The following is a 22,203-nucleotide window of genomic DNA, read 5'->3' as shown; positions in this document are numbered from 1 at the left end:
GACCTGACCCCAGATACGCGGCAGAAGAAGGTGAAGGAGGTGACATTAAGTGTATTTAACAGGATTAGTTGCACTTTTTTTTTTGTTGTGATTTCGCTGATGGTTATTTTTAACTTTGCTAGTCATTGCACAGCTTGTTGACGATACAAAAATGCCAGTTGCATTGCAATTTTTAGAATATGAAATCAATGCACTGTGACTGGAATGAAACACCGGAGCAAAACTGAACATTTTTTGAGACACTAGTAAAAATGCAAAACATTTACACATCATATATTCCAGTAAAATATACCTGTGTGCAAATGTATGGCCAACGACAAGTTTACTTACAATGTCACTTTATTGGCAAGTGTTTTAAGTCCTACTTTGGCACAGAGGATCTCCTCACCCCGGGCGGTTTGAGCTTCAAGACATTTAACTGGAAAAAAAAAGGACCGAATACAAATGGAAAGGAAATTCACCACCTGTGTACATGCTCTGACAAAAGCAATGATTGTCAAATAAAGACAACACCTCTTGGAAATTGCTGAGTAAGACTACGTTTAGCGGGCTTCTCGTTCACCTGCTCTGTCAAACTTGCATTGGCCATTGTTTTTCCAAAACCCTGAATGCTTTATTGAAAATATGCATACATGACACTGTTCCTACACAACAATACAAAACAGTACAATCACTTCTGTAGTACACATGAATGCAAATTCACACATCAACTGAATTCCCACCCAAAGAACTGCTACAGAAAGCCCTTGGTACCCCCAACCCACACACACACGCACCCACACACCACCGTCACCTCTGAGATAGAACTTAAAACACACGGGACCACAGATTGCTGAACGAAATAGCAAACACCATGTTGCATACAGACTTTGCCACCAGCAGATGGGAAACTCTTGTGAGTGATTCTCTGTAAATGTATCTCCAGATGTTGAATCTGTCCACAAATTGATTCGTTTCCCAAAATCACAACTACCAGTGAACACCAGTGGTGCCTCAAATGCATTTATTAGTCTCTATTGTGGTCTACTCTAGTCAGTTACGATGAGCAATTATTAAGTTGTTGAAGCCGATCTCCTCAGGGCAAAGCGGCTGTTCGGAGATACGCTCACTTGTCATTGAGACTCAGAGTAGAGCTGCTTCTTTGCATATAAAGAAGGCAGTTGTTCATGCATCTTGTAAGGATATCACCTGGTCACTTCCCTGGCAAGTCAAATTAAAACCGGACCAAAAGGCAGATCCACATGGAGAGATCACAACTCAACCCCGTCTTGGGAATGTCGCAGATCTCAGTCACAGCTCAAGTGGCTAGGGGAAGGGAACGTAGTGATCCCTGTCGGAACCCAACAGTGGATAGGCTGAAACAATGGCACACCAAGAAGGGTTTCATTCACAGACATCATGCGGTACAGTCCCACATGAACACTTGTTAAAGGCGAGGGGTGGAGAGTTCAACCCTGATTGATTATACGTAACACACCTACAGCCTCTTCCTATCAGCATGGGTGTTACTGTGCATATCCATTTGATAGAGTCGACAAAATGCAACAAAAGCATGAGGAAAATAATATGTAATTAAATGATAACAATAAATGAATATATAAATGACTTAAAAACAAGGAGTCAAAATATCTGGTTATATTTTAATATGATCATACAGGGGTAAAGGTCAACCAAAAAAAAAAAAAAGATATAATGTGAACAAAAACTTAAAGTAACAAAATATTCAGTAAAAACAGACAGAAAAGCACAGTTTCTTAAACATTTTACTGTATATCAGTCTGTAGCAAATAGTTATTACATGCCCTGAAAAAAGGGAAGAAAGCTTTGAGCGTCGCACTGACCACCTGGCTCGAGAGTGGGGTGCGGTGGGGGTTGTTAATGGTGAATATCCAGGGGTGGAGCCCTCCACGTGGGACTGTGTGCGTGATTTGCTTCGGTAAGATTTGGGGTCTTTTCTTAGGAGGTGCATAGAGGCAAAGTGAGGCTTTTTGCTATGGAAATCATTTGATTTAGATCCAAAAAGTTGCAAACTTAAATTGTTGCAAGGCCAACACTTTTGCGGAGCCTTGTGTGTACACCAACTAAAAGTGCAGTGGGGGGAAAAAGGCGGGGGGGGTGTGTGGGGTGAGTTTTTTTTTTGTTTTTTTTTTCTCAAACATGTGCAACTGTATGAAAAGGAAGGCAGTTTGTGTTGAAGGACTTCACACCCTGAACAGTCAGCTCAAAGCAAACTCATTATGTTATTGACACTTCTTGTCTTCTCTCACGGGCTGAGTCTAACTACCACAATTACAATCACTGCTAACGGCTTGAAGCAAGTCATTTACTCGCAAAACAATTCCTATAACTCAGTGCTGTGTAACTGCCACACAGTGAGAAGGGGAAATTAAATATGCAGTAAAAATTAAAGCCCCAGATTTAAAACGTAACTTTTTCAAAAATGGCTCTCAAGTATTCTTTGTTCCACAGATTTCTTTTTTTTAGAGGTCCCGTTGGGGGCTTTGGATATAACTTAGAACTGGTTTAAAATCCTCTTTACAATTTTAGTATTGGGATTAGGGGGCATGGGGAGGAGGGGTTCTTCTGCTGGTGTGAGTTGAACACAGATACAAAACACACGCCAACCATGACTGCAACCACGAGACTCCTGCGAGCGTGTGCATGCTTTATCACAGTCACACAGAGGAGAGACAGCGAGTTTTACTAAATCTCCACCTCTCACTTTGAGGAAGGGTCATTGTTAACGTCCTGACAGGGGGAGGGGAGGGGGCCCTCAGCTCCTTGTTGATATGTCACCTGTGTCATTGACGGGTGGATGTAATGAGGTTGTGCAGCAACTACGTGGAGCGTCAGGGCGCTGTCAGGTGGCAGAAATACAGCAACTCTCCAGGAGAGGATTTATGAATAAAAAGCTTTTTTTTTATTTACGTGGAGAACAGGAAAAGTTGAATCTTAGTGCTGAAGCGTTCCACGGGCGCTACTTTAGCTAAGATTCCCCTTTGAAATGAGAATTAAGCTATCACTATCATAAAAAAACAACATTAAACATAGCCTTTTTTTTTTCAAATCATCAACTGGTGTTGCATTTGATTTTCAGACTTAGTCCAACTGATCAAATGCAACAAGAAAAGCAAGAGAAAAGAGGATAAATACATACACAAGAGTTGCTATATCCCCCTATGTAGTATCCTCCCCTTAGGACATCCCATCCTTGTCCGCACTTTAACTGGTAAAGCAGACAGGTGAAGTCGAGTAAAAGGTGCCTGTCTCAAGGCGCCACAGCGTTGTGATGTGCCTTGGGATAAAGGTGGAGGTCAGTTTCCAGGTGACCTTACATGGCCATAGTCATGCAGCAAGTTGGAGGAAGCCAGGTCAGTTGGAAGAGGACAAAACTGCAGCTACAGCTCACCATCAGATGGAGCTTGGTGTTCTGCTGAGCCTCTGCATCAGAACGAGGACACGGATTTGATGTCCACCGTTGCCTTCACCTTCAGGCCAGTCAGGACTAATCGTCCCAGTTTTTTTCTCCTCTGTCATTTTGATTCGATTTTCTAGACTTGCGTTAAGTTGTGTGTTTTTGTTGACGCCTGTTTAGATTTTATACGCATTGTGGGATTCTTAGGTAATTGTCCACGAGAAATGTCTTCTTCTCCATCAGCTTTCATCAACTGTCCATGTTACTGCAGTTTTCTGAAAGGAGGAGATACAAGTGAGCAACATTCATTTCAGCACAAAACACTATTTCACGTTCATATGCTGACAATGGAGTTACCATTCAGTCCATCTGCCTCTTGTGTGTCCTGGAAAGGCGCAGGACCCCAAACTCTCACTGTGCCATCATCTGAGGCTGAGGCAAGAAGTCCAGGGATGGTTGGGTTCCAACTTACACAGTTGACGGTGCGTGTGTGACCGGTGAGCTCTGCAATGGGCAGTTCTCCTCGCCGGTGCCAGATGTACACTTTGTGGTCTGCAACAGTTTTTTTTGCATCAGAATCAGGAGATATGGTTTTATTTTGACTCTACTTAAAAAAAAACATTTATTGAGATAAATAAGATGTGGCAGTCAATAATCTATATAGAAACATAATTTTTAAACCTAAAGATGACAGAGAGCAAGTCAATACTGGAGCAAAAACGAGGAATAACAACACCATCTGATAATGGCAGTTAAAAACATTGTCAACACTGTAGCAACCTCGTCATTACCTCTCAAGGACTATATCTGTTGTGCTCCTGGACGTTCATTAATATGCTATTCAGCAATGTTAGAGGTAAGAAACGCTCATATTCCTTAACAATAAATAACCTAAATGCATAATAATGACAACAGCTTTTCAATTCTACATTGTTATCACAGGAAAAGGTGAAAATTCACACAATTTTATTTAGCTTAAGTGACAATGTTTTTCAGATAGAAAAGATTAAAAAGATTTGTTCAAGAACAACAGAGTACACAGTTGTACGTTTAAGTCCAATTCCAATAAAAAAATAAACCCTGGCTCATATAAACAATCTCAAACACAGACAAAGAAAAGCATCTGTTTAATTGTACCTTTTTATGGAAACACATTTTTCTGCTGCTTCATTTTTTTTTTGCCCAGACTGTACTGCTTGGGCTCACTATTGCAAACACAGACACCCTATTTTCAGGTGGAGGGCTCCACATCACTACCTAATTCTTCCAACCTTTTCGCCAGTAAAAGTTTGCCCCATGATGTCCATGAAGAAGTGAGGCGAAAACATGGATCTTTGTTTTTGAAATTCTTATTACTTTCATATTATAGGTTCAATATAATAATAAAATGTCAAAACAAGTCGTCAAAAAGTGAATTCATATGACCCCATGAAGGCAGTGAGTTGATGCATATGAAATGAACTGTGGTCCTACCTTCACTCCCACTGGCAATGAAGTCTTCATTGTGTCCTCCAAAGCAGGAGTGAATGGTATAGAAGCCCTGGGTCACACCTTGGTACTTTCTAACCAGCACGCGGTCCTGTAAGTCCCACAAGTGCACTCCCTGGAAAGTTAAAAAAAAAGTGAATATGAAAATATCACTTAATTTCAAACACTGAACCATGGTTCATGATGCCTACCTGATTTGCTACATTTAACAAAGCTAATCTTCCGTTTTTTGAAACTGTAAACGACATGATCGAGTGGTCCTCTTGGACACTGCAAGAAACAAAAGGAACGTCACTGAAGATTCCAAAAGGCTTGATATTTGATTCAAAGGAATTTCATTTACATGTTTCTGTCCGTAAGGTCCTCGAAGTTGTATCCACGGATACGTTGGTGCGTGTCTGAGGCCAGCACTGTCCTGCCATCGCTCAGGCACCACAGGCACTGCACTCTCACCCCTTCCCAAGAGTCCAACAAGTTTCCATCCAGGTCCTACAAACACAAACAGCACTGTAGAGCGCGTGATACGTAATTTAGGCAAACACTCGGAGCTCAATCTTTGTGGCTGTTAATCATCAGAGTAGTCAGCGTAAAAATTCATGAGTTATAACGCCCTATAACATTGCTGTGATTTATCTAATGTTGGGTGTTCAGCCATGCTCAACAATGGCGGTCATGAAAAACAAATCTCATCGGGTAGGGTCAGTGGGTTCATAGCTGCAAGATCAATACTGCTGCTGACACAATTATCTGGTTGGCAGTTAAAAATCAGAGCAAGTTTTAAACAGGTTTACGACAAATAACAGGGTTGGATCACAGGGGCTGTTAACCATCTTAAATTCCAACAACAACAAACAGATGTTCAGCACTCAAAACAGAATGAAGATACACGTCATTACAGTAAAAAAAAAAAAAAAAGGAAGGTGAGATGGGAGTCTGACATAATCCACTCACACACTGATAAAACTGTCCTCTTTGTCCTCCTGTGACAAAGCGCTTGCCGTCAGGTGTCCAAGCCACACTCGTCAGACTCTCCTCCTGGGTCTGCGACATTTTGGTCCGCAGCTCCCCCGTCTGGTTGTAGTGGGCATTACCGCAACAAGAGTGGAGAAATCAGAGTAGTGGGGGAGGGAGAAGGCATTAAAGACATCAAGCGTGGGGGAGGGACGGGGAGGAAAAAAAGACGACAGGTCATTGAGTGCACGGCCAACAGAACATCCTTGGTTAGAAAAGCGCAAGTACTCCTCTGAACTTCAGGATACTACTGGATTATTTTTAAGACTTGCAAATGACATTAGATAGGTGCCAAACGTATAAATGTTACCTGCACATTCCAAAGCCAGAGCTCGGAGCAGTCGTCAGGTCCACAAGCGATCAGGTACGTGTCGTCGGGACTCCAGGCTAAGTAGGAGACTCCATAAGCGTGTCCCTCTAGAGTCCGCAGAAGCTTTAACTGGTGCGACTCCTGTAAAAATAAATGATATGGTATAAAGACAAGACAAGACCTGGGTTCACTGGTCAATGCAACCACGTTCCAGGGAAAACTGGTTCAAGAACTTGTAAATGCTTCAAAAATAATTAACTTGCTGGAGTTCTTCTTTCATGGAGACTGAATGAAGCACCTTATAAGGGACCAAAAGCTGGCTGAATGCACTCGGATCTCAGTGAACATAGCACCATGTACTAAGATCAATTAATGTAAGAAAATATGAGATTTAAAAACCCTTTCTTCACTCAAGTCACAAAAATCTGGAGAGCACTGAAGAAACCCTGTTATGTGCAGCTATTTCCAGGCAACAGGGGAAACTGACCTCAACCACTGTAGAAGAATTTATTTATATCCTTCAGCAGAGGAAGAAGTGGTGCACTGGCAAAACCGACAATAACTGACTGCTGCATACTCACCGGATCTACTTGCCAAACTATGACCGTAGTGTCTTTGGAGCCAGTGGCAAGTTTGGTGCCATCGTTGGAGAATTTGCAGAACCACACCTCATTACAGTGTTCAGTCAGAATCTGCTGTGTGTAGCAGGGGAACTGTTTTCTGTGGGACACAAACGATGCCAGTTTAATTCACAAGAGCAGTCGAAGGAAAGCGCAACAGTGAAAAAACAGATGCAGAAGTTTCATACATTCACATACAAACATTGAACAAAAGCAGCGAAGGCATTGCTCAAGCAGCAAATCAGTCTAAACATGGACTCAACACCATGATTTAAGAGTACAAGTAGATTTTTTTAAAAGCCAGGGTGCTCCACACCTTCATTTACATAATAATGAGCAAACACTGAGGACTAAAATGGCTAAAATATCAAATGCTACTACATCAATTGAAGTTTGCAGAGGGTGAAAAGGATGCAAAATAAAAAACAGCACTTCAAATCAACAAGTCAGAAACAACATAGTGTGATGGCACTTCATGAGGAACAACAACAAACAAACTAATATTTATATTAGCACATGGACGACAGCTAAGTTCAACCACTCACATATCACTAGCTTGTTTAATCTCCTAAACAAGATCCACATTGACATAAGTAAAGGCAGACAGCATTAACAACAACATTTTCAGGCTCACTGACAATACCACTGATCCGGGTTTAATTTAATCCATCAACATACCTAAAACGTTTACATTCACCTCTGTTGTGGGGGTAAACAGCAAGACTATGCAACACCTAATAAATAGACCACTTTAAAAGCCAATATTTTTCAGTGAATCTGGATGGCTTTTCCAAGCCACAACCTTTGTAACCGGTATGGCTGAATACATTTCTGTGATATGAGAAACAAACAGCAGTACTTTAGAGAAGCATACACACCACAAGCAATAACAGATAAGAGTGGTTCATATACATTTTTTGCCATGCAGCATCTGTTAAAAATATAAAGCGAAATGTAAATCCTGACCTGCTGCAAACGTGGTCAAGGAGCAGAGAGACCGAGTCCAGGCTACTGTCTAGTTTGGTGTTGTGATAGAGGCAGCGGTCACGCTGCAACTCCACCGCTTGCCGCAGCAACGTCTGCAGTCGCCGTGGGGGCAGCATCACCGAAGGGGGTAGATAGGCTACGAGGAGAAAAGGGTTATGAATAAATCCCTCAGCATTAATAGAGCTCTGGAAGTTAGCGCCAGAATTTCTCCTTACTCTGTAATTTGTCGAGCAGTCGGCAACGGGAGGTCGTGCCTTTGCCCTCCCATTCCGCCTTTGCCCTAAGATCCTCAGCATGGCTACACATGAGGTACCTGAGTGAAGACACAAACACAACGCTCATGCAAATCAAAATCCACTGCGAAGAAGCAAATGCGCACACACACACAGTAACCACAACAACAGCTGAAAAATAATAGGAAGCAAGGTAAAAATCAGTTATAAGCAGAAGCACACGATAGTGACAAAATAATGATTAGTACAATAGCTTCAAGTGATAACACAAGAGTGACAATTAACTTATTCCGACTTTATTGCCTTTGGATAAATAAGAGATGAACACATTTTTTTTCAGGGTGAGAGAATCTCATGAAAGTGATTGACTAAGCGGTCAGTCAAAAGAGAGACAGGGCTTTTCAGACATGTTGCAGACAACTTGATACAAACCACACATGAGAACACAGGCCAGCAGACAGAACCACTATGTAATTACCATCTCAATCCATGTAATGCAACCCTATTCCAACTTCATTAGTTAGCATCTTTAGCATTCCAGTCAGAGGATCTGTCTGAGTGTTAATTTTCAATGCAATCTTTTAAATGCTGACCTTCTAAAGCCATAACAAAGAGGTATAACAGCGCTTGGAACTTTACCCGCTGAGTACGTGAATACGGTCTGTGTTGTACTTCAGTGGCGTCAGCTCGCCTCGAAGAACCTGCAGTGCCTCCAGGACTTTACCATCCTCCAGATACTCCAAGTACTTCTGCTGCAGCAGCAAGAACTTCATCCGCTGCGTATAAAGGTAGAAACCCAAAGACAGTTTGACAAATATTTTAAAACCACACTAGATATCAGATTACAACAGAGGTTATTATAACTACCTGAAATATTGCTTAGAATTATTACATACAATATTGGCTGAAATGTTGTAGCACAGGCTACATGACAGATTCAACAAAACAAAACATTTTGAAATTTTCATGAATTAATGGAAGGAAATGTATGAATTCATTTGTGCCCAGGACTTGATGAAAACAATGTTAAAAGACCCATCAGAGCCAAGAGGAACAAGGAAAAACACAATAGAGAATCCTCTAGCAACTCAAACTAATTGGAAATAATAAACTGAATCAAAATTCCAGTACAACCGTTTATTATACTGATAGCGGTCTGACCATTAGCAAAGACATGATTAATTCATTTTATCTAACTGTATATAACTAGTCAAATCTTAAATTCCAAAACTCTTGCTTGCATTACAACAATGGAGTTATTCTGGAACCTCCAGCTTCTCCTTCATGTGCAGTGTTCATTCTGGTTCGAGCAAAGGGGGCTTACCACAATAGCATTGGGCGAATGCATCAGTGCTCTCAACTCGTTGAGATCATTCTCAGCCTGGACCAAAACAAAAAGGGGGTCATATAGGGGAGACACAGAGAGAAATGGTGAGCTCAGCAGTTCACAGGCCAGTAGAGGATCCACAACTCATTCAATCAAACCATAACACCAATCAAGTTTCCTTGCTGGATTAGTTACCACCAAGTACCGACAACATCCCACCAGGTATAATCATTATCATAAAGCTGAGAGAAGATTGTAACCAGCAAAAACAGCTAAATGATAACAGGAGGTAATGACTATTTTGGTTTGTTAAATCAATTGTACAACTTCCTTCATTTTGATGCTCCACTTACATTGATAAGGGAGGAGTTGCCTTGGTTTACTTACCAAGTTGGTTGCAAGTAGTTCATGAGCTACAGCGAGGAATGGAGAGCAACATTTTTCTTTTGTATCAAAACGTTTTTTGAGCAATCATTGTGCCACACATAAGTAACTAAATATATAGCTGCATGAAAAGATTTGCATCAGACTCACTAATTTACACCTTATAAGAAAAAAATGTAGTGACAATTCAGGGTTGTGTAGGCCATACACAATGCAGCTAGCCATCTATTTTTGTGCATCATAGCTAAAAAGACTATGACTTTGCATGGGATGCCCCTAGTCAGTAGGGAGCATATCATCTGTCAACTATAAATAATGAAAATTTCAAAAATAACTATTAGCTGGCCAAGGCATATTCATGTTTGTGGTGCAAAGTTTGACCTGTGCAGTCAGTGAAGAAGCTGAAGGACGGATAGAAATGACAAGTAACATCAAGAGAAGAACACATACTCACTGCTGAAATGTAGTGGGAAAGAGCATTCTACTGTGTGCTAATGGCGGGACTACTAAATAACAGATTGACAATGTGGTGGCTTATTTATTTTTGGTTCAGTTTTGAAAACACTGTATTATTTGTGGCCATGGCAACCCAAGACTGACCTTGTCCCACTCTCCTTCCATGACATGATTGCGGAACTTGGTAGCTGAGGGGTGCTCCAGTCTGCACCCCGACTCCTGCATCAGCTGGTCCACTGTCTGACTGTAAGAAAAATAGACGAAAAATAAAGTTCCACACAGATTAACATATTGTCACCGAAACCACGAAAATGTATAAAATATAGAGGCGGTTGTAATAAGAGAAATCCAGTACAGATGATTATGTAGCTTTTAAAGTGCTCTTTTTAGAATGACATTCCACAACAGAAACCAAACATCACATCCTCAACCACTGATGCACTAAGACATACAGGTCGGGTGGGTTTGCAAGGGGAAACATGGAGGGACATGATGGCCGATACCTTCAGCATGATGACATCACCCCTCAGGTATCAGTAGAGTAGCAGTGCCTGAGTTGATCCTCCCTTCCAGCAGCCTGACTCACTTTTATTTCACCCCCCCACTGAAATGTGGGGGCTCTGTTTCATTGCAAGGAACCTTATTAACCCCTTACAGCCAAGCCTCTCTGTAAACATAGTGATGTCTTTTATAGAGCTTGTAATGGCAGCGACTCACCCAGCTCGCTATTGGAGATCAGATAATCTCTCTATAAGCCTGTGTGCATTTCTAAATAGAGAACATATTTATATGCTAGCTATTATTAGAGCCATCTTCTGCATTTCTATTTATAATCACAAAAAAGACCTTTATTTTGGATTCATGACGACGACAACAACAAGAATAAATGTGTTGCCTCAGACTAGTAACAATAAATTGATGTTTAAAAGTTACCATTTTAGTTCGAAATGTTTCTTTGACAGTCACAACCAGCTACCTGAATAACAAGGCTGGATCGTGTAACTAAAGACCGACTGAATCAAAGCCTTGCAAAAATCATTCCTGCTACTTAGAGAGAGAAACAGCTAGAAAACAAACGAGCAGTCATCCCCATCATGTTTCCTCCGCATTTATGCGCAAGAAAACACTTTAAAATCCTCAATATATTGACCGACCAGGATAATATTGACTGCGATCGTGACACGGACATTGTGCTTTCACAACGTAACTTAAATGGACTTCTGGCTCTAAATTAAGGTCACTAATATATGATGATGTAATGCTTTTTTTCCTTCACAGCGGTGTCTACAGCGATCATTTCCAGGACGTAGTGCGAGAAGAGATTCACATGCAAATAGAACTGCGCTAAAACGTGTTTTCTAAATGTCAAACAGCTTGACGGGTGAATACACCTTAACGCAGGCTAGTACAGTTAGCTCCTGGCTAGGTGTTATTGTGCAAGATGGACCCCTTCTTTCTACCAACTGCCGAGCTCACAAGCGAACATCCCCATCCCCCCATGTTTGTGTCTATCAACCGTACTAATGGAGCTTTCACCAGCTGCTATTTCACAGATTTACACATTCAGTCAACTGTCAAACTACAGTTAAGATTGCCTCCATAGCTGTTAAATGTCAATAAGAGTGTACCGTGGACTGACACAGTGGGTAAACTTACTTTAACCCAAGTCCGTGGAGATGTTGTCCTATTAATCTTATGGCATCTTCTTCGGCCTGCGAAAGTCGTTTCTTCTTTTTCCAAGAGCCAACATCCGAGGTAGAAGCCGTAGAAACGGCCGATGAGCCATTACTGGTTCCGACACTGTTGCCGTTGTCCGTACTGGATGGTAGCCCGTTGGAGTGAGGTCCACCAACCGAGGAGGACTCTCCGTTTTGTGCGCTGTTTAAGCAGGAAAGCTCGGATGATTCTTGTCCCTGTCCTGCCCCGTTTGCCTGCATACTACCACCGAGGTTATTGGCAGCACTTCGGTTAAAGTGAATAGCAGAGGTGGCTTGAGAGTGTGTGGCAAGTCCTAAGACAACTCCGGGTAGGCCTGCTACAAACGTCGAAGCCCCGGGCTCTCCTGCTCCCTCCGCCGCCGAGGCTCGGTGCTTCTTCCGCGGGGGCGGCGACGCTCCGCCGGTGTCCGAGTCGGAGGAGGAGGAAGCGGAGGCCAGAGTTTCCTCACCGAGAGCGGCCGTGGTTAGAAGCCAACGGAGCTCCGGGTGGGAAATAAAGATACAGTTTCCAGCTTTGTGCGGCTCGGGCTGTCAGCGAGGAAGCTGTGCACTTCGCCAATTTTGTTGTTGTTTCTCTCCAAACAGCTGCAGCTCTAATGGACTCCTGACGCCCTGACGTCAACGGAAATTCCTACACTCGCATGCTTCCGGGTAGAATTAACCGGGGATGGCGCACAGTATGAACTGAACGCAGGGAGTCTTTCTCTAAAATATTCATCTTGAAACTCGAGGACGTGTTCGTTTTTTGTGCTCACTGCTTCCACTCATCGTTTGCTGTATATAATGTCAATGTCCGTTCATTGGATTATACATTAAATAAAATGGCTATGACCCAGCAAGCACCAGAAGTAGAAGATTTATTTGTAGCTTGCACTCGGGACATTTCAAAGGGCTGTCGTATATTTATATTTATTACACAATCAAAGAATCAAAGGCAAGGTGAACAACAGGATAACCTCAAAATGCTACTTTTCCGATGACCTAAATTATTTAAGTTAATTTACAACAGGTCCCTGAGCGTTTTCAGGATCAATACGGAGTTTAAAAGGTGATTTTCCTAAAAACATTTGGGATACCCTTCCAACAGCACCCAGCTTCGGTTGTCAGAAATACAATAGCAGAATTGTGTTTGTTTGAAGTTGCTGACAATGATATACACAGAGAAAATGCATTAAAAACAGAATAATATTGAAATTATCATCAGTGTATTTTTGTTTATTTACAAATCATAGTTTTATTGTCCACTTACAAGTACTGGTACCCCTTGTTTATTTCTCCTGTATGTATGATTGTTTTCATGTTTTTAATAGTAAATACGTTTTGTATTCTTTAATAACTTTGCATTTGTATTCATTGGCACAAAAGGTTTAAGGCCTATTCACTCAGCACATACAGATTCCAAATGTGTTTATTATACAACATATACAAATGGACTGATAAGATAGCTTTATTTACAAACATATGAAGTTCTTGCACTGCACTTTGACCCGTGTTGTTGACTAATTCTTGAACAGTGACAGTTGTGTGTAGTGTATTGTCTTTCTACAGAGTGTCTGAAATACAGTTCATTTGTTGTTTGTGATATTATCAGGAGACCACCACAACTTGGTGTGGCAGGGCAGTGGCTAATGGATCACAGGTTTTGCTTCCTGGCTTGTCCTTCCCCTTCATGAAGTAAGTCAACAGCTCCCCTTTGCCTTTGACGTAGATCGGTCCCCTGCGAACAAAACGGAAACCGTACTCCTTCAGGATGACGTAGCAGTTTTCCACCACCTGACAGAAAGCAAAATCATATTCAAGATGTACTCAAAAACACAGACTTGTGTCTGAGGAATTTGCGTTCAACCTGGATGTTGCCCATCACTCCAGTGGACTCCATTCGACTGGCAACATTGACCGTGTTGCCCCAAATATCATAGTGAGGTTTACGAGCTCCGATCACACCGGCAAGAACTGCACCTTTATTAATACCTGAGAGGATCAAGAAACACCCACCATCATGAATCCTTGTATTTGCATCATTGCAATACAGACAGAGCTAAAATGTGTTACTTTATATTTGTCTATTATTTTTTAAAATTCACTTTAATGTTGCTTTCATTTTATAACACTTCGGTCAAAACAAATTATACTCACAAATATACATATTTATTTCCACACATCACATCACAAATATCAGGATTTTTATTATTTAATTGTGAAAATCATATGTGCATTAATAATAATAATAATAATAATAAACATTTCTGCATTTAAAATGGGTCTTCTCTTCGTGCGTTATTTATTTAATATCTGTCCGGCAGTCTTTCTATCACACAGATGGAGAAACAAAGACTGACCGATCCGGAGCATGAAGTTGTTGAAAGACTGTTTGTTAAGGTTGTTGAGGGTCACTTTCATGGCCAGAGCAAAATCTGCCAGGTCAGCAAGGTGCTGCCATCGCTCCATGAACGACTGCTCTTCTGGCTGCGTGACAAAGTTGACCATTCATAAAGCCATAACGGTCCGCTGGCTGCGCGCTGTTACCTTGCGGCTGCTGTATCCATTAGTGCTGCTCTCTGGGGTCAGGCCTGATGCGGCCATGTAGGTGCTGCCAATCGTCTTTATCTTGGTGATGCATCTGAACTCGTCTCTGTCTAATAACTGCGAGACAAAAACAATGAAAGTAAGTGGCTCCCCTCATCCGGAGCACTGAATCAACAGACACTGACGCTGTCAAAATCAGAGATAATCTCATTGAGAATCCGAAGACATTCAATGCCTCCGTTGTTGATGCCTTCTTCAGTGTAGAAATCAGAAAAGTTGGGGATGGAGGCGAACATCACCCCTATTTCATCATAGGACTGGCTGTACAGCTCCTGAAATGACAATGAATGAATGACTGATGTGAAGGCTGTGGTATCCCAGAAGGCCACAAGGTGATGCTGTTGCGATATCAATCTGGAGCAGAAGCAAGGCGCTTCATCAGAATGAGGGTTATTGCCAAGGTCAATGAGGATCTCACCGACTAGGAAAGTGCTTTGGAACAACGTGCAATAACCACCTCCATCAATCTCCTCTTTGGCCTTCCTCTCCACCTTCTGCCTGGCAGGTCCAACCTCAACATCTTCCTACCAATGTTCTGGCTCTCTCTCCTCTGTACATGTCCAAACCATCTCCATCTAGCTAGCCTAATAGCAACAACAACAACAGTGATAATATTAATAATAATAACCAAACCTACCTCATCTCTCTTTTTAGCTCCCAGGAAGTGTTTGGCCACATGCTCTGGCAACATGTTTGTGACCAGCGCTTCATTCCAGCGCCTCATCTCAAACACTCGCTCCTTCTGGTCGTTTATTGCGATCTTCCAGAGGAACAGCTTCCTCGACTGTCGCTCCAGCTTGACACAAAGTGTTTGTGAGATGACGCAGCACTTGTGTGTGTTTTTGAAAAGAAAAGAAAAGCCACTCACATGGCGGGCAAAGATGTAGAAGCAGATCAGCATGACGATTACCATCATGGTCACGAGGTACTTGGACGGTACAGTAGAATATCTGCAGAGAGATGTTATAAACACGAATCCTGTACATGGTTTATTATGTTCTGCAGTCCATCACCTGTAGCTTGAGTACAGCAGCATGTCGTACTGGTCGTAGATGTGCCGCCAGCTGTAGATGTTAACGGCGCCGGTCGCTGTGACGACCAGCACCATCAGGCCCAGTTTAATCAGGTGGCTGACTTGGATCAGCATGGCAGTGGCGATGAGTGACATCACGGCCATGAAGCTGTAGTGTTTGGGATTTTCAGCACATTCATTCAGTGGCATCAGTGAGAGAGCAGATGTGTTGCTGAAGCGCGGAGGAGATGGTGGAACGCAGCTCAGCTGTGGGGTTAGAAAAGGACACGGCCTCCATTAGATGGATTCTACAATCACATGATACAGTGTTTTTTGGTGTTGTTTTGAGGAGCATTTGGTTTCATCTTAATCCTTAGATGTAGACCATCAAGGTGAAGAGGAAGAAGCAGCACTCAAAGGAGAAACTAGCCCGACAGCTTCTAGTAATCTGTACATGATAGCAATTCTAATAAATGTTCACTCAAGTGTCATCTCTTCCTGTCAGACGGTGGCAGGCAGCAGACTAACTGGCTGCTCCTCTGAGACAGAGACAAATGAGGACACAGGCAACAAGACTGACAGCTAATAACGTCCAGAGGGAGGACACAGACCTGTGATGGCCTGATGAGGTGTGAGTGGAAACATGGAAGCGCTCAAACACACAGCACACACAGGAAGGTGGAAACACAATCATGTGTTCATCCTGCGAAATATCTACCTGCAATTGATCATTTTAAATACAGGCCCATTTTACACAGAATCAAGAAAAGCTTGACATTTTCACCGTGTAAAAATGCATTTTAAATAAATGCAGTAACAATTGCCCCATCCTGGAAAATCATTTTTACAGAAAACAATTTATTAAATATGAATGATGAGCATAACTCATCTGATCATTCTTGAATATTTTGAATATTTCTCTATAAATAAATGTCATCATAGAAATAACATTTATCCATTCAATAATAGGTAATACTCACCCTGGAATACACAAATGATCATATATTTGCTCTCATTTGTTTTTATTGGGCTGAACTAGATCCAGTCATGTGACCTGCTCTGGTTTCAAGTGACTATGAAGACAAAATGTGGATTTACCAATATTTTGTAGTTGTTTTTAATTCACTTCCTGATCGTAACTTCTTCTTTACGTCCTCTGTGTTCTACAGAAGGCCCGAGGCTGCCACCTACTGTCAAATCGACCGCATTACACTCAGAATATAATTATAATTGAGGCGGAATATATGGACAAAATATCTAATGATACTCTGCATAAACATTTAGCAAGTCTTTAATGAATCAAATGCAGACACATATTGAATGTTAAACATCAGGTGAACTGAACAACCATTCAGGTTAGTGGAGCATTTACAAAAAAGCTCATTCACTGTTGTGAATTAAAAGACACACTGACCATGTCTGCGATCACAGCCATTGTGAGAACAAATATGGCAGCCATGGCCCAGGTGTTCCTCGCCCAGCGCGTGCGATCAATCCACATCGAGAAAGACACCAAACGTCTGGAAAATCTCTGGAACATTCAAATGAACTTTGAAAGACTTTGAAAACAGTCCAGACTGAAGAGCCATCATCTCTGTCTGACCCGAGGGAAGATGGCCGCCAGAGAGCAGACGGTGAGGATCAACAGCAGAAACTCTCCGATCACCAGAGTCACATAGTTGACGACCAGTCTGGGGCAAAAACAAGATTGAGGATTGAGATCTGAATCTTTTATTTTACTCTTTATACTTATGTCTTGGCTAGAACTCACAGTGGATCAATGAACACCTCCATGGCCGAGATGAAGAAGAGCACAATGGCACAGCAGCAGAAGGCCGCTCCACTCCGCTTCTCCTTCTCTGAGGAGTAGTGCTCTTCCAACTTCACATCCACGAAACGCAAAGATATGGGGTTTATCTCATGATCCTTCATTCTGAAATGCCCCGATAAAAACGATAAGAACCAAAGCTCACAGTTAGGAATGATATTCATCTTACATTTGCTTTGTTTCTCTTTCAAGAAGTTCCCGCTGCAGCCGTCTGTTTACATGTTGCTCCTCGGCGATCCTGCTCCTCTTTTCAAAGAATTGAAAACATCCTTGAAATTACTGATGAATTTAAAAAAAATTGTGTTTCACCTCTTCAAATGAATTTCCATTTGACACTGTTGTGTTGATCTGCTGGTTAGATCTTCTCTTTGGCAGCGTCTGACGGAATAGAGCGATTTTATAAAGAGAAAAACACACCATGGATGGACCCCTGCAAATATGCCTAATATGCAACAATGATGAATGAATGTTTATATTGCTGTTGATAAGTTTCCACTCACGGTGCCATTAACTTCCTTCACTTTCTGCTCCGGCACCCGAACCAAGTAGGTATCAATGCCCTTCTCCAGCAGGTACTCGCACCGTTCGCCACCGTTCCCAGGCTCCAGCTCAAACTCCCCACGCAAACTTTCCATGGTGCTCTGGGATATGTGCACTCTCCTGTAAAGGACGGAGGAAATCTTCAGAGCAAACGCAGGAATCTAATTTGAGTAGATTTAAGAAAGCTCCTCTTCAGATTTAGTTTTCCCACAATTTCAAGCTGTTTTAAACAGGTAAGAAAGAGGTAGAAATTATTATTTTGCTGGAATATTCTCATTATGACCTCATTTCCAGATTCCACTCAAGGGTTTTGAGTAAAATAATGATGCCTCCTCTGGTCAGGAAGTCTTATTTCTGGATTACCACAAGCTTATTTTAAGATAACCTAAAATGATCCTGACACTGGGACAGAAAATGTCACTGGTATGGAGCAATATTCTGCTCGATATGGTATTTATAATCTGTGGTGGAGAAAATCACAGCAGAGTCAGGGCCGGGCATTATCACCCCTTAATACCCAGAATGCGCCAGGAGACATGTCAATACTGGTGCTTTTATTCTTTCCGTTTACTGTTTCCATGGGGCAGAAAATTTCTGGATGGTTTCCCATAAAATTCCATGGGAAGTTTGGGCCCCAGTTTGGCTTCCAGGCTGGGTTTAGTGTTGGATATCATCAAGCTCACCCAGGGATTCCACCAGATTCCATTTTATTGGCTACAGTGACATCTGTGGACCAAACGTCGAACTGCCAGCGTTTTTGGCCCAAAACTCCTCCAAGCACGGTTCCTGTGTGGACACCCACTCGCATGTCCACGTCTGTTTTTGTCTTCTCTCGCACATACCTGAGGATACAAGGGAAAACGTGTCGTGCAGCAACGGTTTCTTTATGCTGTTTTGCTGCGTGAGGCTTACGAGATGGCCTCCACCATGGAGAGGCCCATCATGATGGAGCAGGCGGCGTGGTCTTCCCTGAAGTCTGGAAGACCACAGATGCAGTAGTAGCAGTCGCCCAGGATTTTGATTCGTAGCTGGTGATGTCGCTGAGAGAAACAGCAAGAACAAATCAGCAATGATTCAATGTCTTACAAACTTTGACCTCATAAAAAAAACATGGTTAAAAAAGTAGAAAGAACACGTTTAAAATATGGAGTTTAAGAAAAGACCTGTTACCTCCGCCAGTTTATCGAAGCGAGCAAAGAGCTCGTTCAGCAGCTTCACAAGTTCCTGTGCGCTACAGGTCGATGACAACTGAGTGAAGCCCACAATATCTGCAAACAGGATACTGAACAACGCAACACAATTTGGTTTAATAACAACATAAACAATGGCCGGTTGATGACTGGGAAACCACGAAGCTGACCTGACGTGTTCGTGGCGGTACATGTACATGGTGTTGAACTGCTGCTGCCGCTGGACCTCGCTCTGGTTGGCCTGGTTCTTCATGCCCTGGAGCATCTCATCGGCGATGTGCTTGGGCAGGATGGAGAGGAGAAGTTCTTCCTGAATGGAAGCATTTAAAGGATAAAAATGAATGTGATTCAGGATTAAAGCGGTCCAATGATCTGACTGAGCCACACGAGAACATGCTGACTACTGTGATGAGTTCTGGTTGTCTGCCTCTTTGTTTACGCATCACTGTGGACGTCAGGATGTCTCCTCAACCTGAACTGATCTCCACTGTTCGCTCCCTTTTCTTCTCCTTCCACTCATGTATTGTGATCCCAATGGTTCGCAGCAGAATCTGCAAGAACTCTTTTCCTTCTTGGAGTGAGGGCTCCCTCCATTGGCCCCAATCTTGGTGGAGCTCATCCTCACTGCTGTGGCCATTCAGATGACTGATCGACACCACATCATCTGCCAAAGGTTTTAACTTTTTACTGTATATTTTAGGTAACATTTGATTTATAAAACCACCAAAACACCTTAAATAAATATACCAAAAAGTCCAGACACGTCTCCCCAATGAAATTGTTGCCTGAAGAATCAAGAAAGTGGATCGATATGAAACTATCCCAGCACAACTTTCTCTTCTGAATCATGTCTCTGTGGAGCTCCAGATAAAAACAAACCCTCTCTCAACGGCTTATTAGCACCGAGCTGAGCAACACAGTGTAATTAGAAAGCACATGTAGTCCCTTTGTGTTCGTGTGAGTCACAATCGATTTTTTTAAAACGCCGGTCCGACCTGCTGGGTGCTCTGATCCTCCAGTGTGAGCTTGACCTCCAGAGACTGGCGTGCCTCCAAAAAAGCTGTCCTGTACTTGGTGTCTGCCATGTAGAAGGACATGACGCCCACTGTTGCTGCGCACATGTACAGCATCATGTTGGCTAACAGCTGCCGGGAGCAAGAGAGAGGTGCAGCAGGTTGTTTCATCAGGTGAGGTCATGTAACAACAAACACGTTTCAGAAAACTGATTGTAAAACAGTCTTCAAAAACTAAAATAAATACATCAATAAATAAAAATTATAACAAGAGAAACCAATTTAACGACAGCCAAACAAGCATTACAAGCATCAGCAGAAATAAATTGTAAAAAAAAAATAAGCCTCAGCCAACAGAAGTCCTCACTGTGATGTTTGTCTCTGTGGCAAAATGTACTGGCAACCATCACCCCAGTCCGACCAGCGCTACAGTCCCAAAAGATCCTTAAAATTACAATCACCATACAACCTTTTTGATACACGCAAACCTTTCAGAAATTAGCACCTCTAGTACTGTGAAATGCTTGAATCTGTACTTAAGGCAGCTGCTGTGTCATGGGCACTTTTTCCTTCCCCTTGTTTTCATGTTGTGAAATAATCCGATCATATTTATATGTGTGTGCTCGTGCAACAAGCATTTAATTCGAACTAAATATGACATGCTACCGTAAAGAATCTTCCTCCATATTACAGACTCGATCCATTTGTAAACAAACCATCCATATATCACATTATTTCTTTTATTTGAGTCTGTATTTTGTTCATTTGTTTTGCTTTATACTGACATCAGCCGTCACCCTTGAATCTGGTCATTTCATTTGGAAGGATGTGTTGACATGAGGCATTTTCGTTCAGATAAAGTATTTATTTGCATTGTATGGGCCCATATAAATGCAACAAATGTCAGCGCGTATCCACTTGAGTATTAGTAGTAACATAAACCTCCCTTTAATCTTCGTCATGGATGGCTAGGTCTCTAAATAACACACTAGAATGATATTCACCTGTCTGACCAGTGTGGGTCCGTCCACATAGTCGTCTCCCTGGGCCACAGTCAGACCCAGAACCAGGATGTGGATCCCAGAGGAGAGAGCTGACAGCAGGAGCAGGGGAACCAGGTTGAGCGGCAGCGTCAGGAAAGTGGAGAAACTAAAGAAGGCCTGCCAGCCCACAGAGTCACTGGCATGGTGATGAAGCTCGTAGTTGAGACCCGTGTAACACAAAACATGGATGGTGACCATCAGCCACAGGATGTAAGGCACGGCCCCGCGTGACACCGTTGATGTAGGCAGTTTCCTCATCCAGCAGAGGGCGAGCAGAGTAACGTCGGCTGCAAGCGCCACCGCTGCTACCACTACCATGGCCAGTTTGTCGTCAGTGTACACCACTGCGCACATAATGATGATGAAGGTGTTGTAAAGGACGGCGAACATCACCAGCACCAGAAGGTTCTCTTGTCTCTGCCGGCGGAAGTAGTTTTGGTACAGGCGCTCCAGTGATTCTGGTGTGAACCTGTGGCCCACTGTTCGTAGGAGGCACTGGCAGCAGGACGGCACACACCTGGCTCTGCTAACAGGATCGCTCTGCACCTCCACAGAGTAGTCCACAGAGTACTCCACTGAATGTGCCGTATCTACGGTATTGACCCGGTTCAGAGGCATGTTGGAGCCAACACCTAATACTGCCATGCAACTCTATTCCGCACAAAGTCCGTTTCCATCTGTACAAGCCAGAGCTAGTTAAGATGTTCAGCAGTAGCCCTTTAACCTGTGGAACATCTCTTACCTCAACTCTCTGCCCTTGAGAAAATATGGCCCTCCATTTTTGAAGTCTCACAAGTCCATTTTAATTCCTGCATAAATCCAATGCTATGCTGGTAGTGTGATGCCTTTCAGATATAATCCACTCAACGGCATGCGCTCTCTTTGCTTCCTTCGTCTACTAATGTTCAGTCCTTCTCTCTCCTCCCACACACCTCCTTCTTCCAAACATCAGCGCCACTGTTTCTGTTGCTAAGATGAAACCAAAGTAACTGTCAGCGTGCTGTTGCGTCGAGGGATATGAGGCCGTGATGGTGAGAGGAGA

The 22,203-nt window shown here is 42.6% G+C and overlaps 2 protein-coding genes across 2 annotated transcripts; both read right to left on the bottom strand.

Moving 5' to 3' along the window:
- Nucleotides 1-1,626: 1,626 nt before the first annotated feature.
- On the bottom strand, nucleotides 1,627-12,480 carry LOC128771692 (WD repeat-containing protein 26). The gene is made up of 14 exons (XM_053887293.1): nucleotides 11,888-12,480; nucleotides 10,376-10,475; nucleotides 9,389-9,445; nucleotides 8,704-8,840; nucleotides 8,047-8,144; nucleotides 7,811-7,967; nucleotides 6,806-6,944; nucleotides 6,225-6,365; nucleotides 5,855-5,974; nucleotides 5,247-5,392; nucleotides 5,095-5,173; nucleotides 4,889-5,018; nucleotides 3,773-3,967; nucleotides 1,627-3,690 (listed from the first exon to the last, which is right to left on the bottom strand). The coding sequence occupies exons 1-14, from the start codon at nucleotides 12,166-12,168 to the stop codon at nucleotides 3,665-3,667; spliced, it is 1,806 nt and encodes a 601-aa protein (XP_053743268.1). The 5' UTR covers nucleotides 12,169-12,480; the 3' UTR covers nucleotides 1,627-3,664.
- A 905-nt stretch (nucleotides 12,481-13,385) lies between these two features.
- LOC128772070 (adenylate cyclase type 3-like) lies at nucleotides 13,386-22,014 on the bottom strand. The gene is made up of 20 exons (XM_053888107.1): nucleotides 21,123-22,014; nucleotides 20,101-20,250; nucleotides 19,276-19,415; nucleotides 19,086-19,197; nucleotides 18,828-18,955; nucleotides 18,599-18,757; nucleotides 17,876-18,035; nucleotides 17,685-17,753; nucleotides 17,545-17,621; nucleotides 17,319-17,480; nucleotides 17,151-17,238; nucleotides 16,962-17,078; nucleotides 15,549-15,814; nucleotides 15,404-15,485; nucleotides 15,173-15,331; nucleotides 14,661-14,807; nucleotides 14,476-14,592; nucleotides 14,289-14,415; nucleotides 13,796-13,920; nucleotides 13,386-13,722 (listed from the first exon to the last, which is right to left on the bottom strand). Exons 1-20 carry the CDS (start codon nucleotides 21,804-21,806, stop codon nucleotides 13,537-13,539), a joined length of 3,255 nt encoding a protein of 1,084 aa, XP_053744082.1. The 5' UTR covers nucleotides 21,807-22,014; the 3' UTR covers nucleotides 13,386-13,536.
- Between the last annotated feature and the right edge of the window lie 189 nt (nucleotides 22,015-22,203).

This window comes from Synchiropus splendidus, chromosome 15 (assembly GCF_027744825.2).
Source record: "Synchiropus splendidus isolate RoL2022-P1 chromosome 15, RoL_Sspl_1.0, whole genome shotgun sequence".
Taxonomy (NCBI): Eukaryota; Metazoa; Chordata; class Actinopteri; order Syngnathiformes; family Callionymidae; genus Synchiropus; species Synchiropus splendidus.
The sequence above is the reverse complement of the archived record's forward strand: the minus strand, read 5'-3'. Positions and strand labels throughout refer to the sequence as shown.

Bases quoted from the DNA above. Each gene is read 5' to 3' on its own strand.
- LOC128771692 (XM_053887293.1), bottom strand. From the start codon at position 12,168: ATGCAGGCAAACGGGGCAGGACAGGGACAAGAATCATCCGAGCTTTCC. The intron at 8,145-8,703 runs GTAAAGTTCCAA...GTCTTCACTCAG, and splicing joins CGTATTCACGTACTCAGCGG to GTACCTCATGTGTAGCCATG. The intron at 5,975-6,224 runs GTAACATTTATA...CACTACAACCAG, and splicing joins TCTGGCTTTGGAATGTGCAG to ACGGGGGAGCTGCGGACCAA.
- LOC128772070 (XM_053888107.1), bottom strand. From the start codon at position 21,806: ATGGCAGTATTAGGTGTTGGCTCCAACATGCCTCTGAACCGGGTCAAT. The intron at 20,251-21,122 runs GTGAATATCATT...TGCTCCCGGCAG, and splicing joins GACCCACACTGGTCAGACAG to CTGTTAGCCAACATGATGCT. The intron at 18,956-19,085 runs GTAACAGGTCTT...TGTTTCTCTCAG, and splicing joins GCTTCGATAAACTGGCGGAG to CGACATCACCAGCTACGAAT.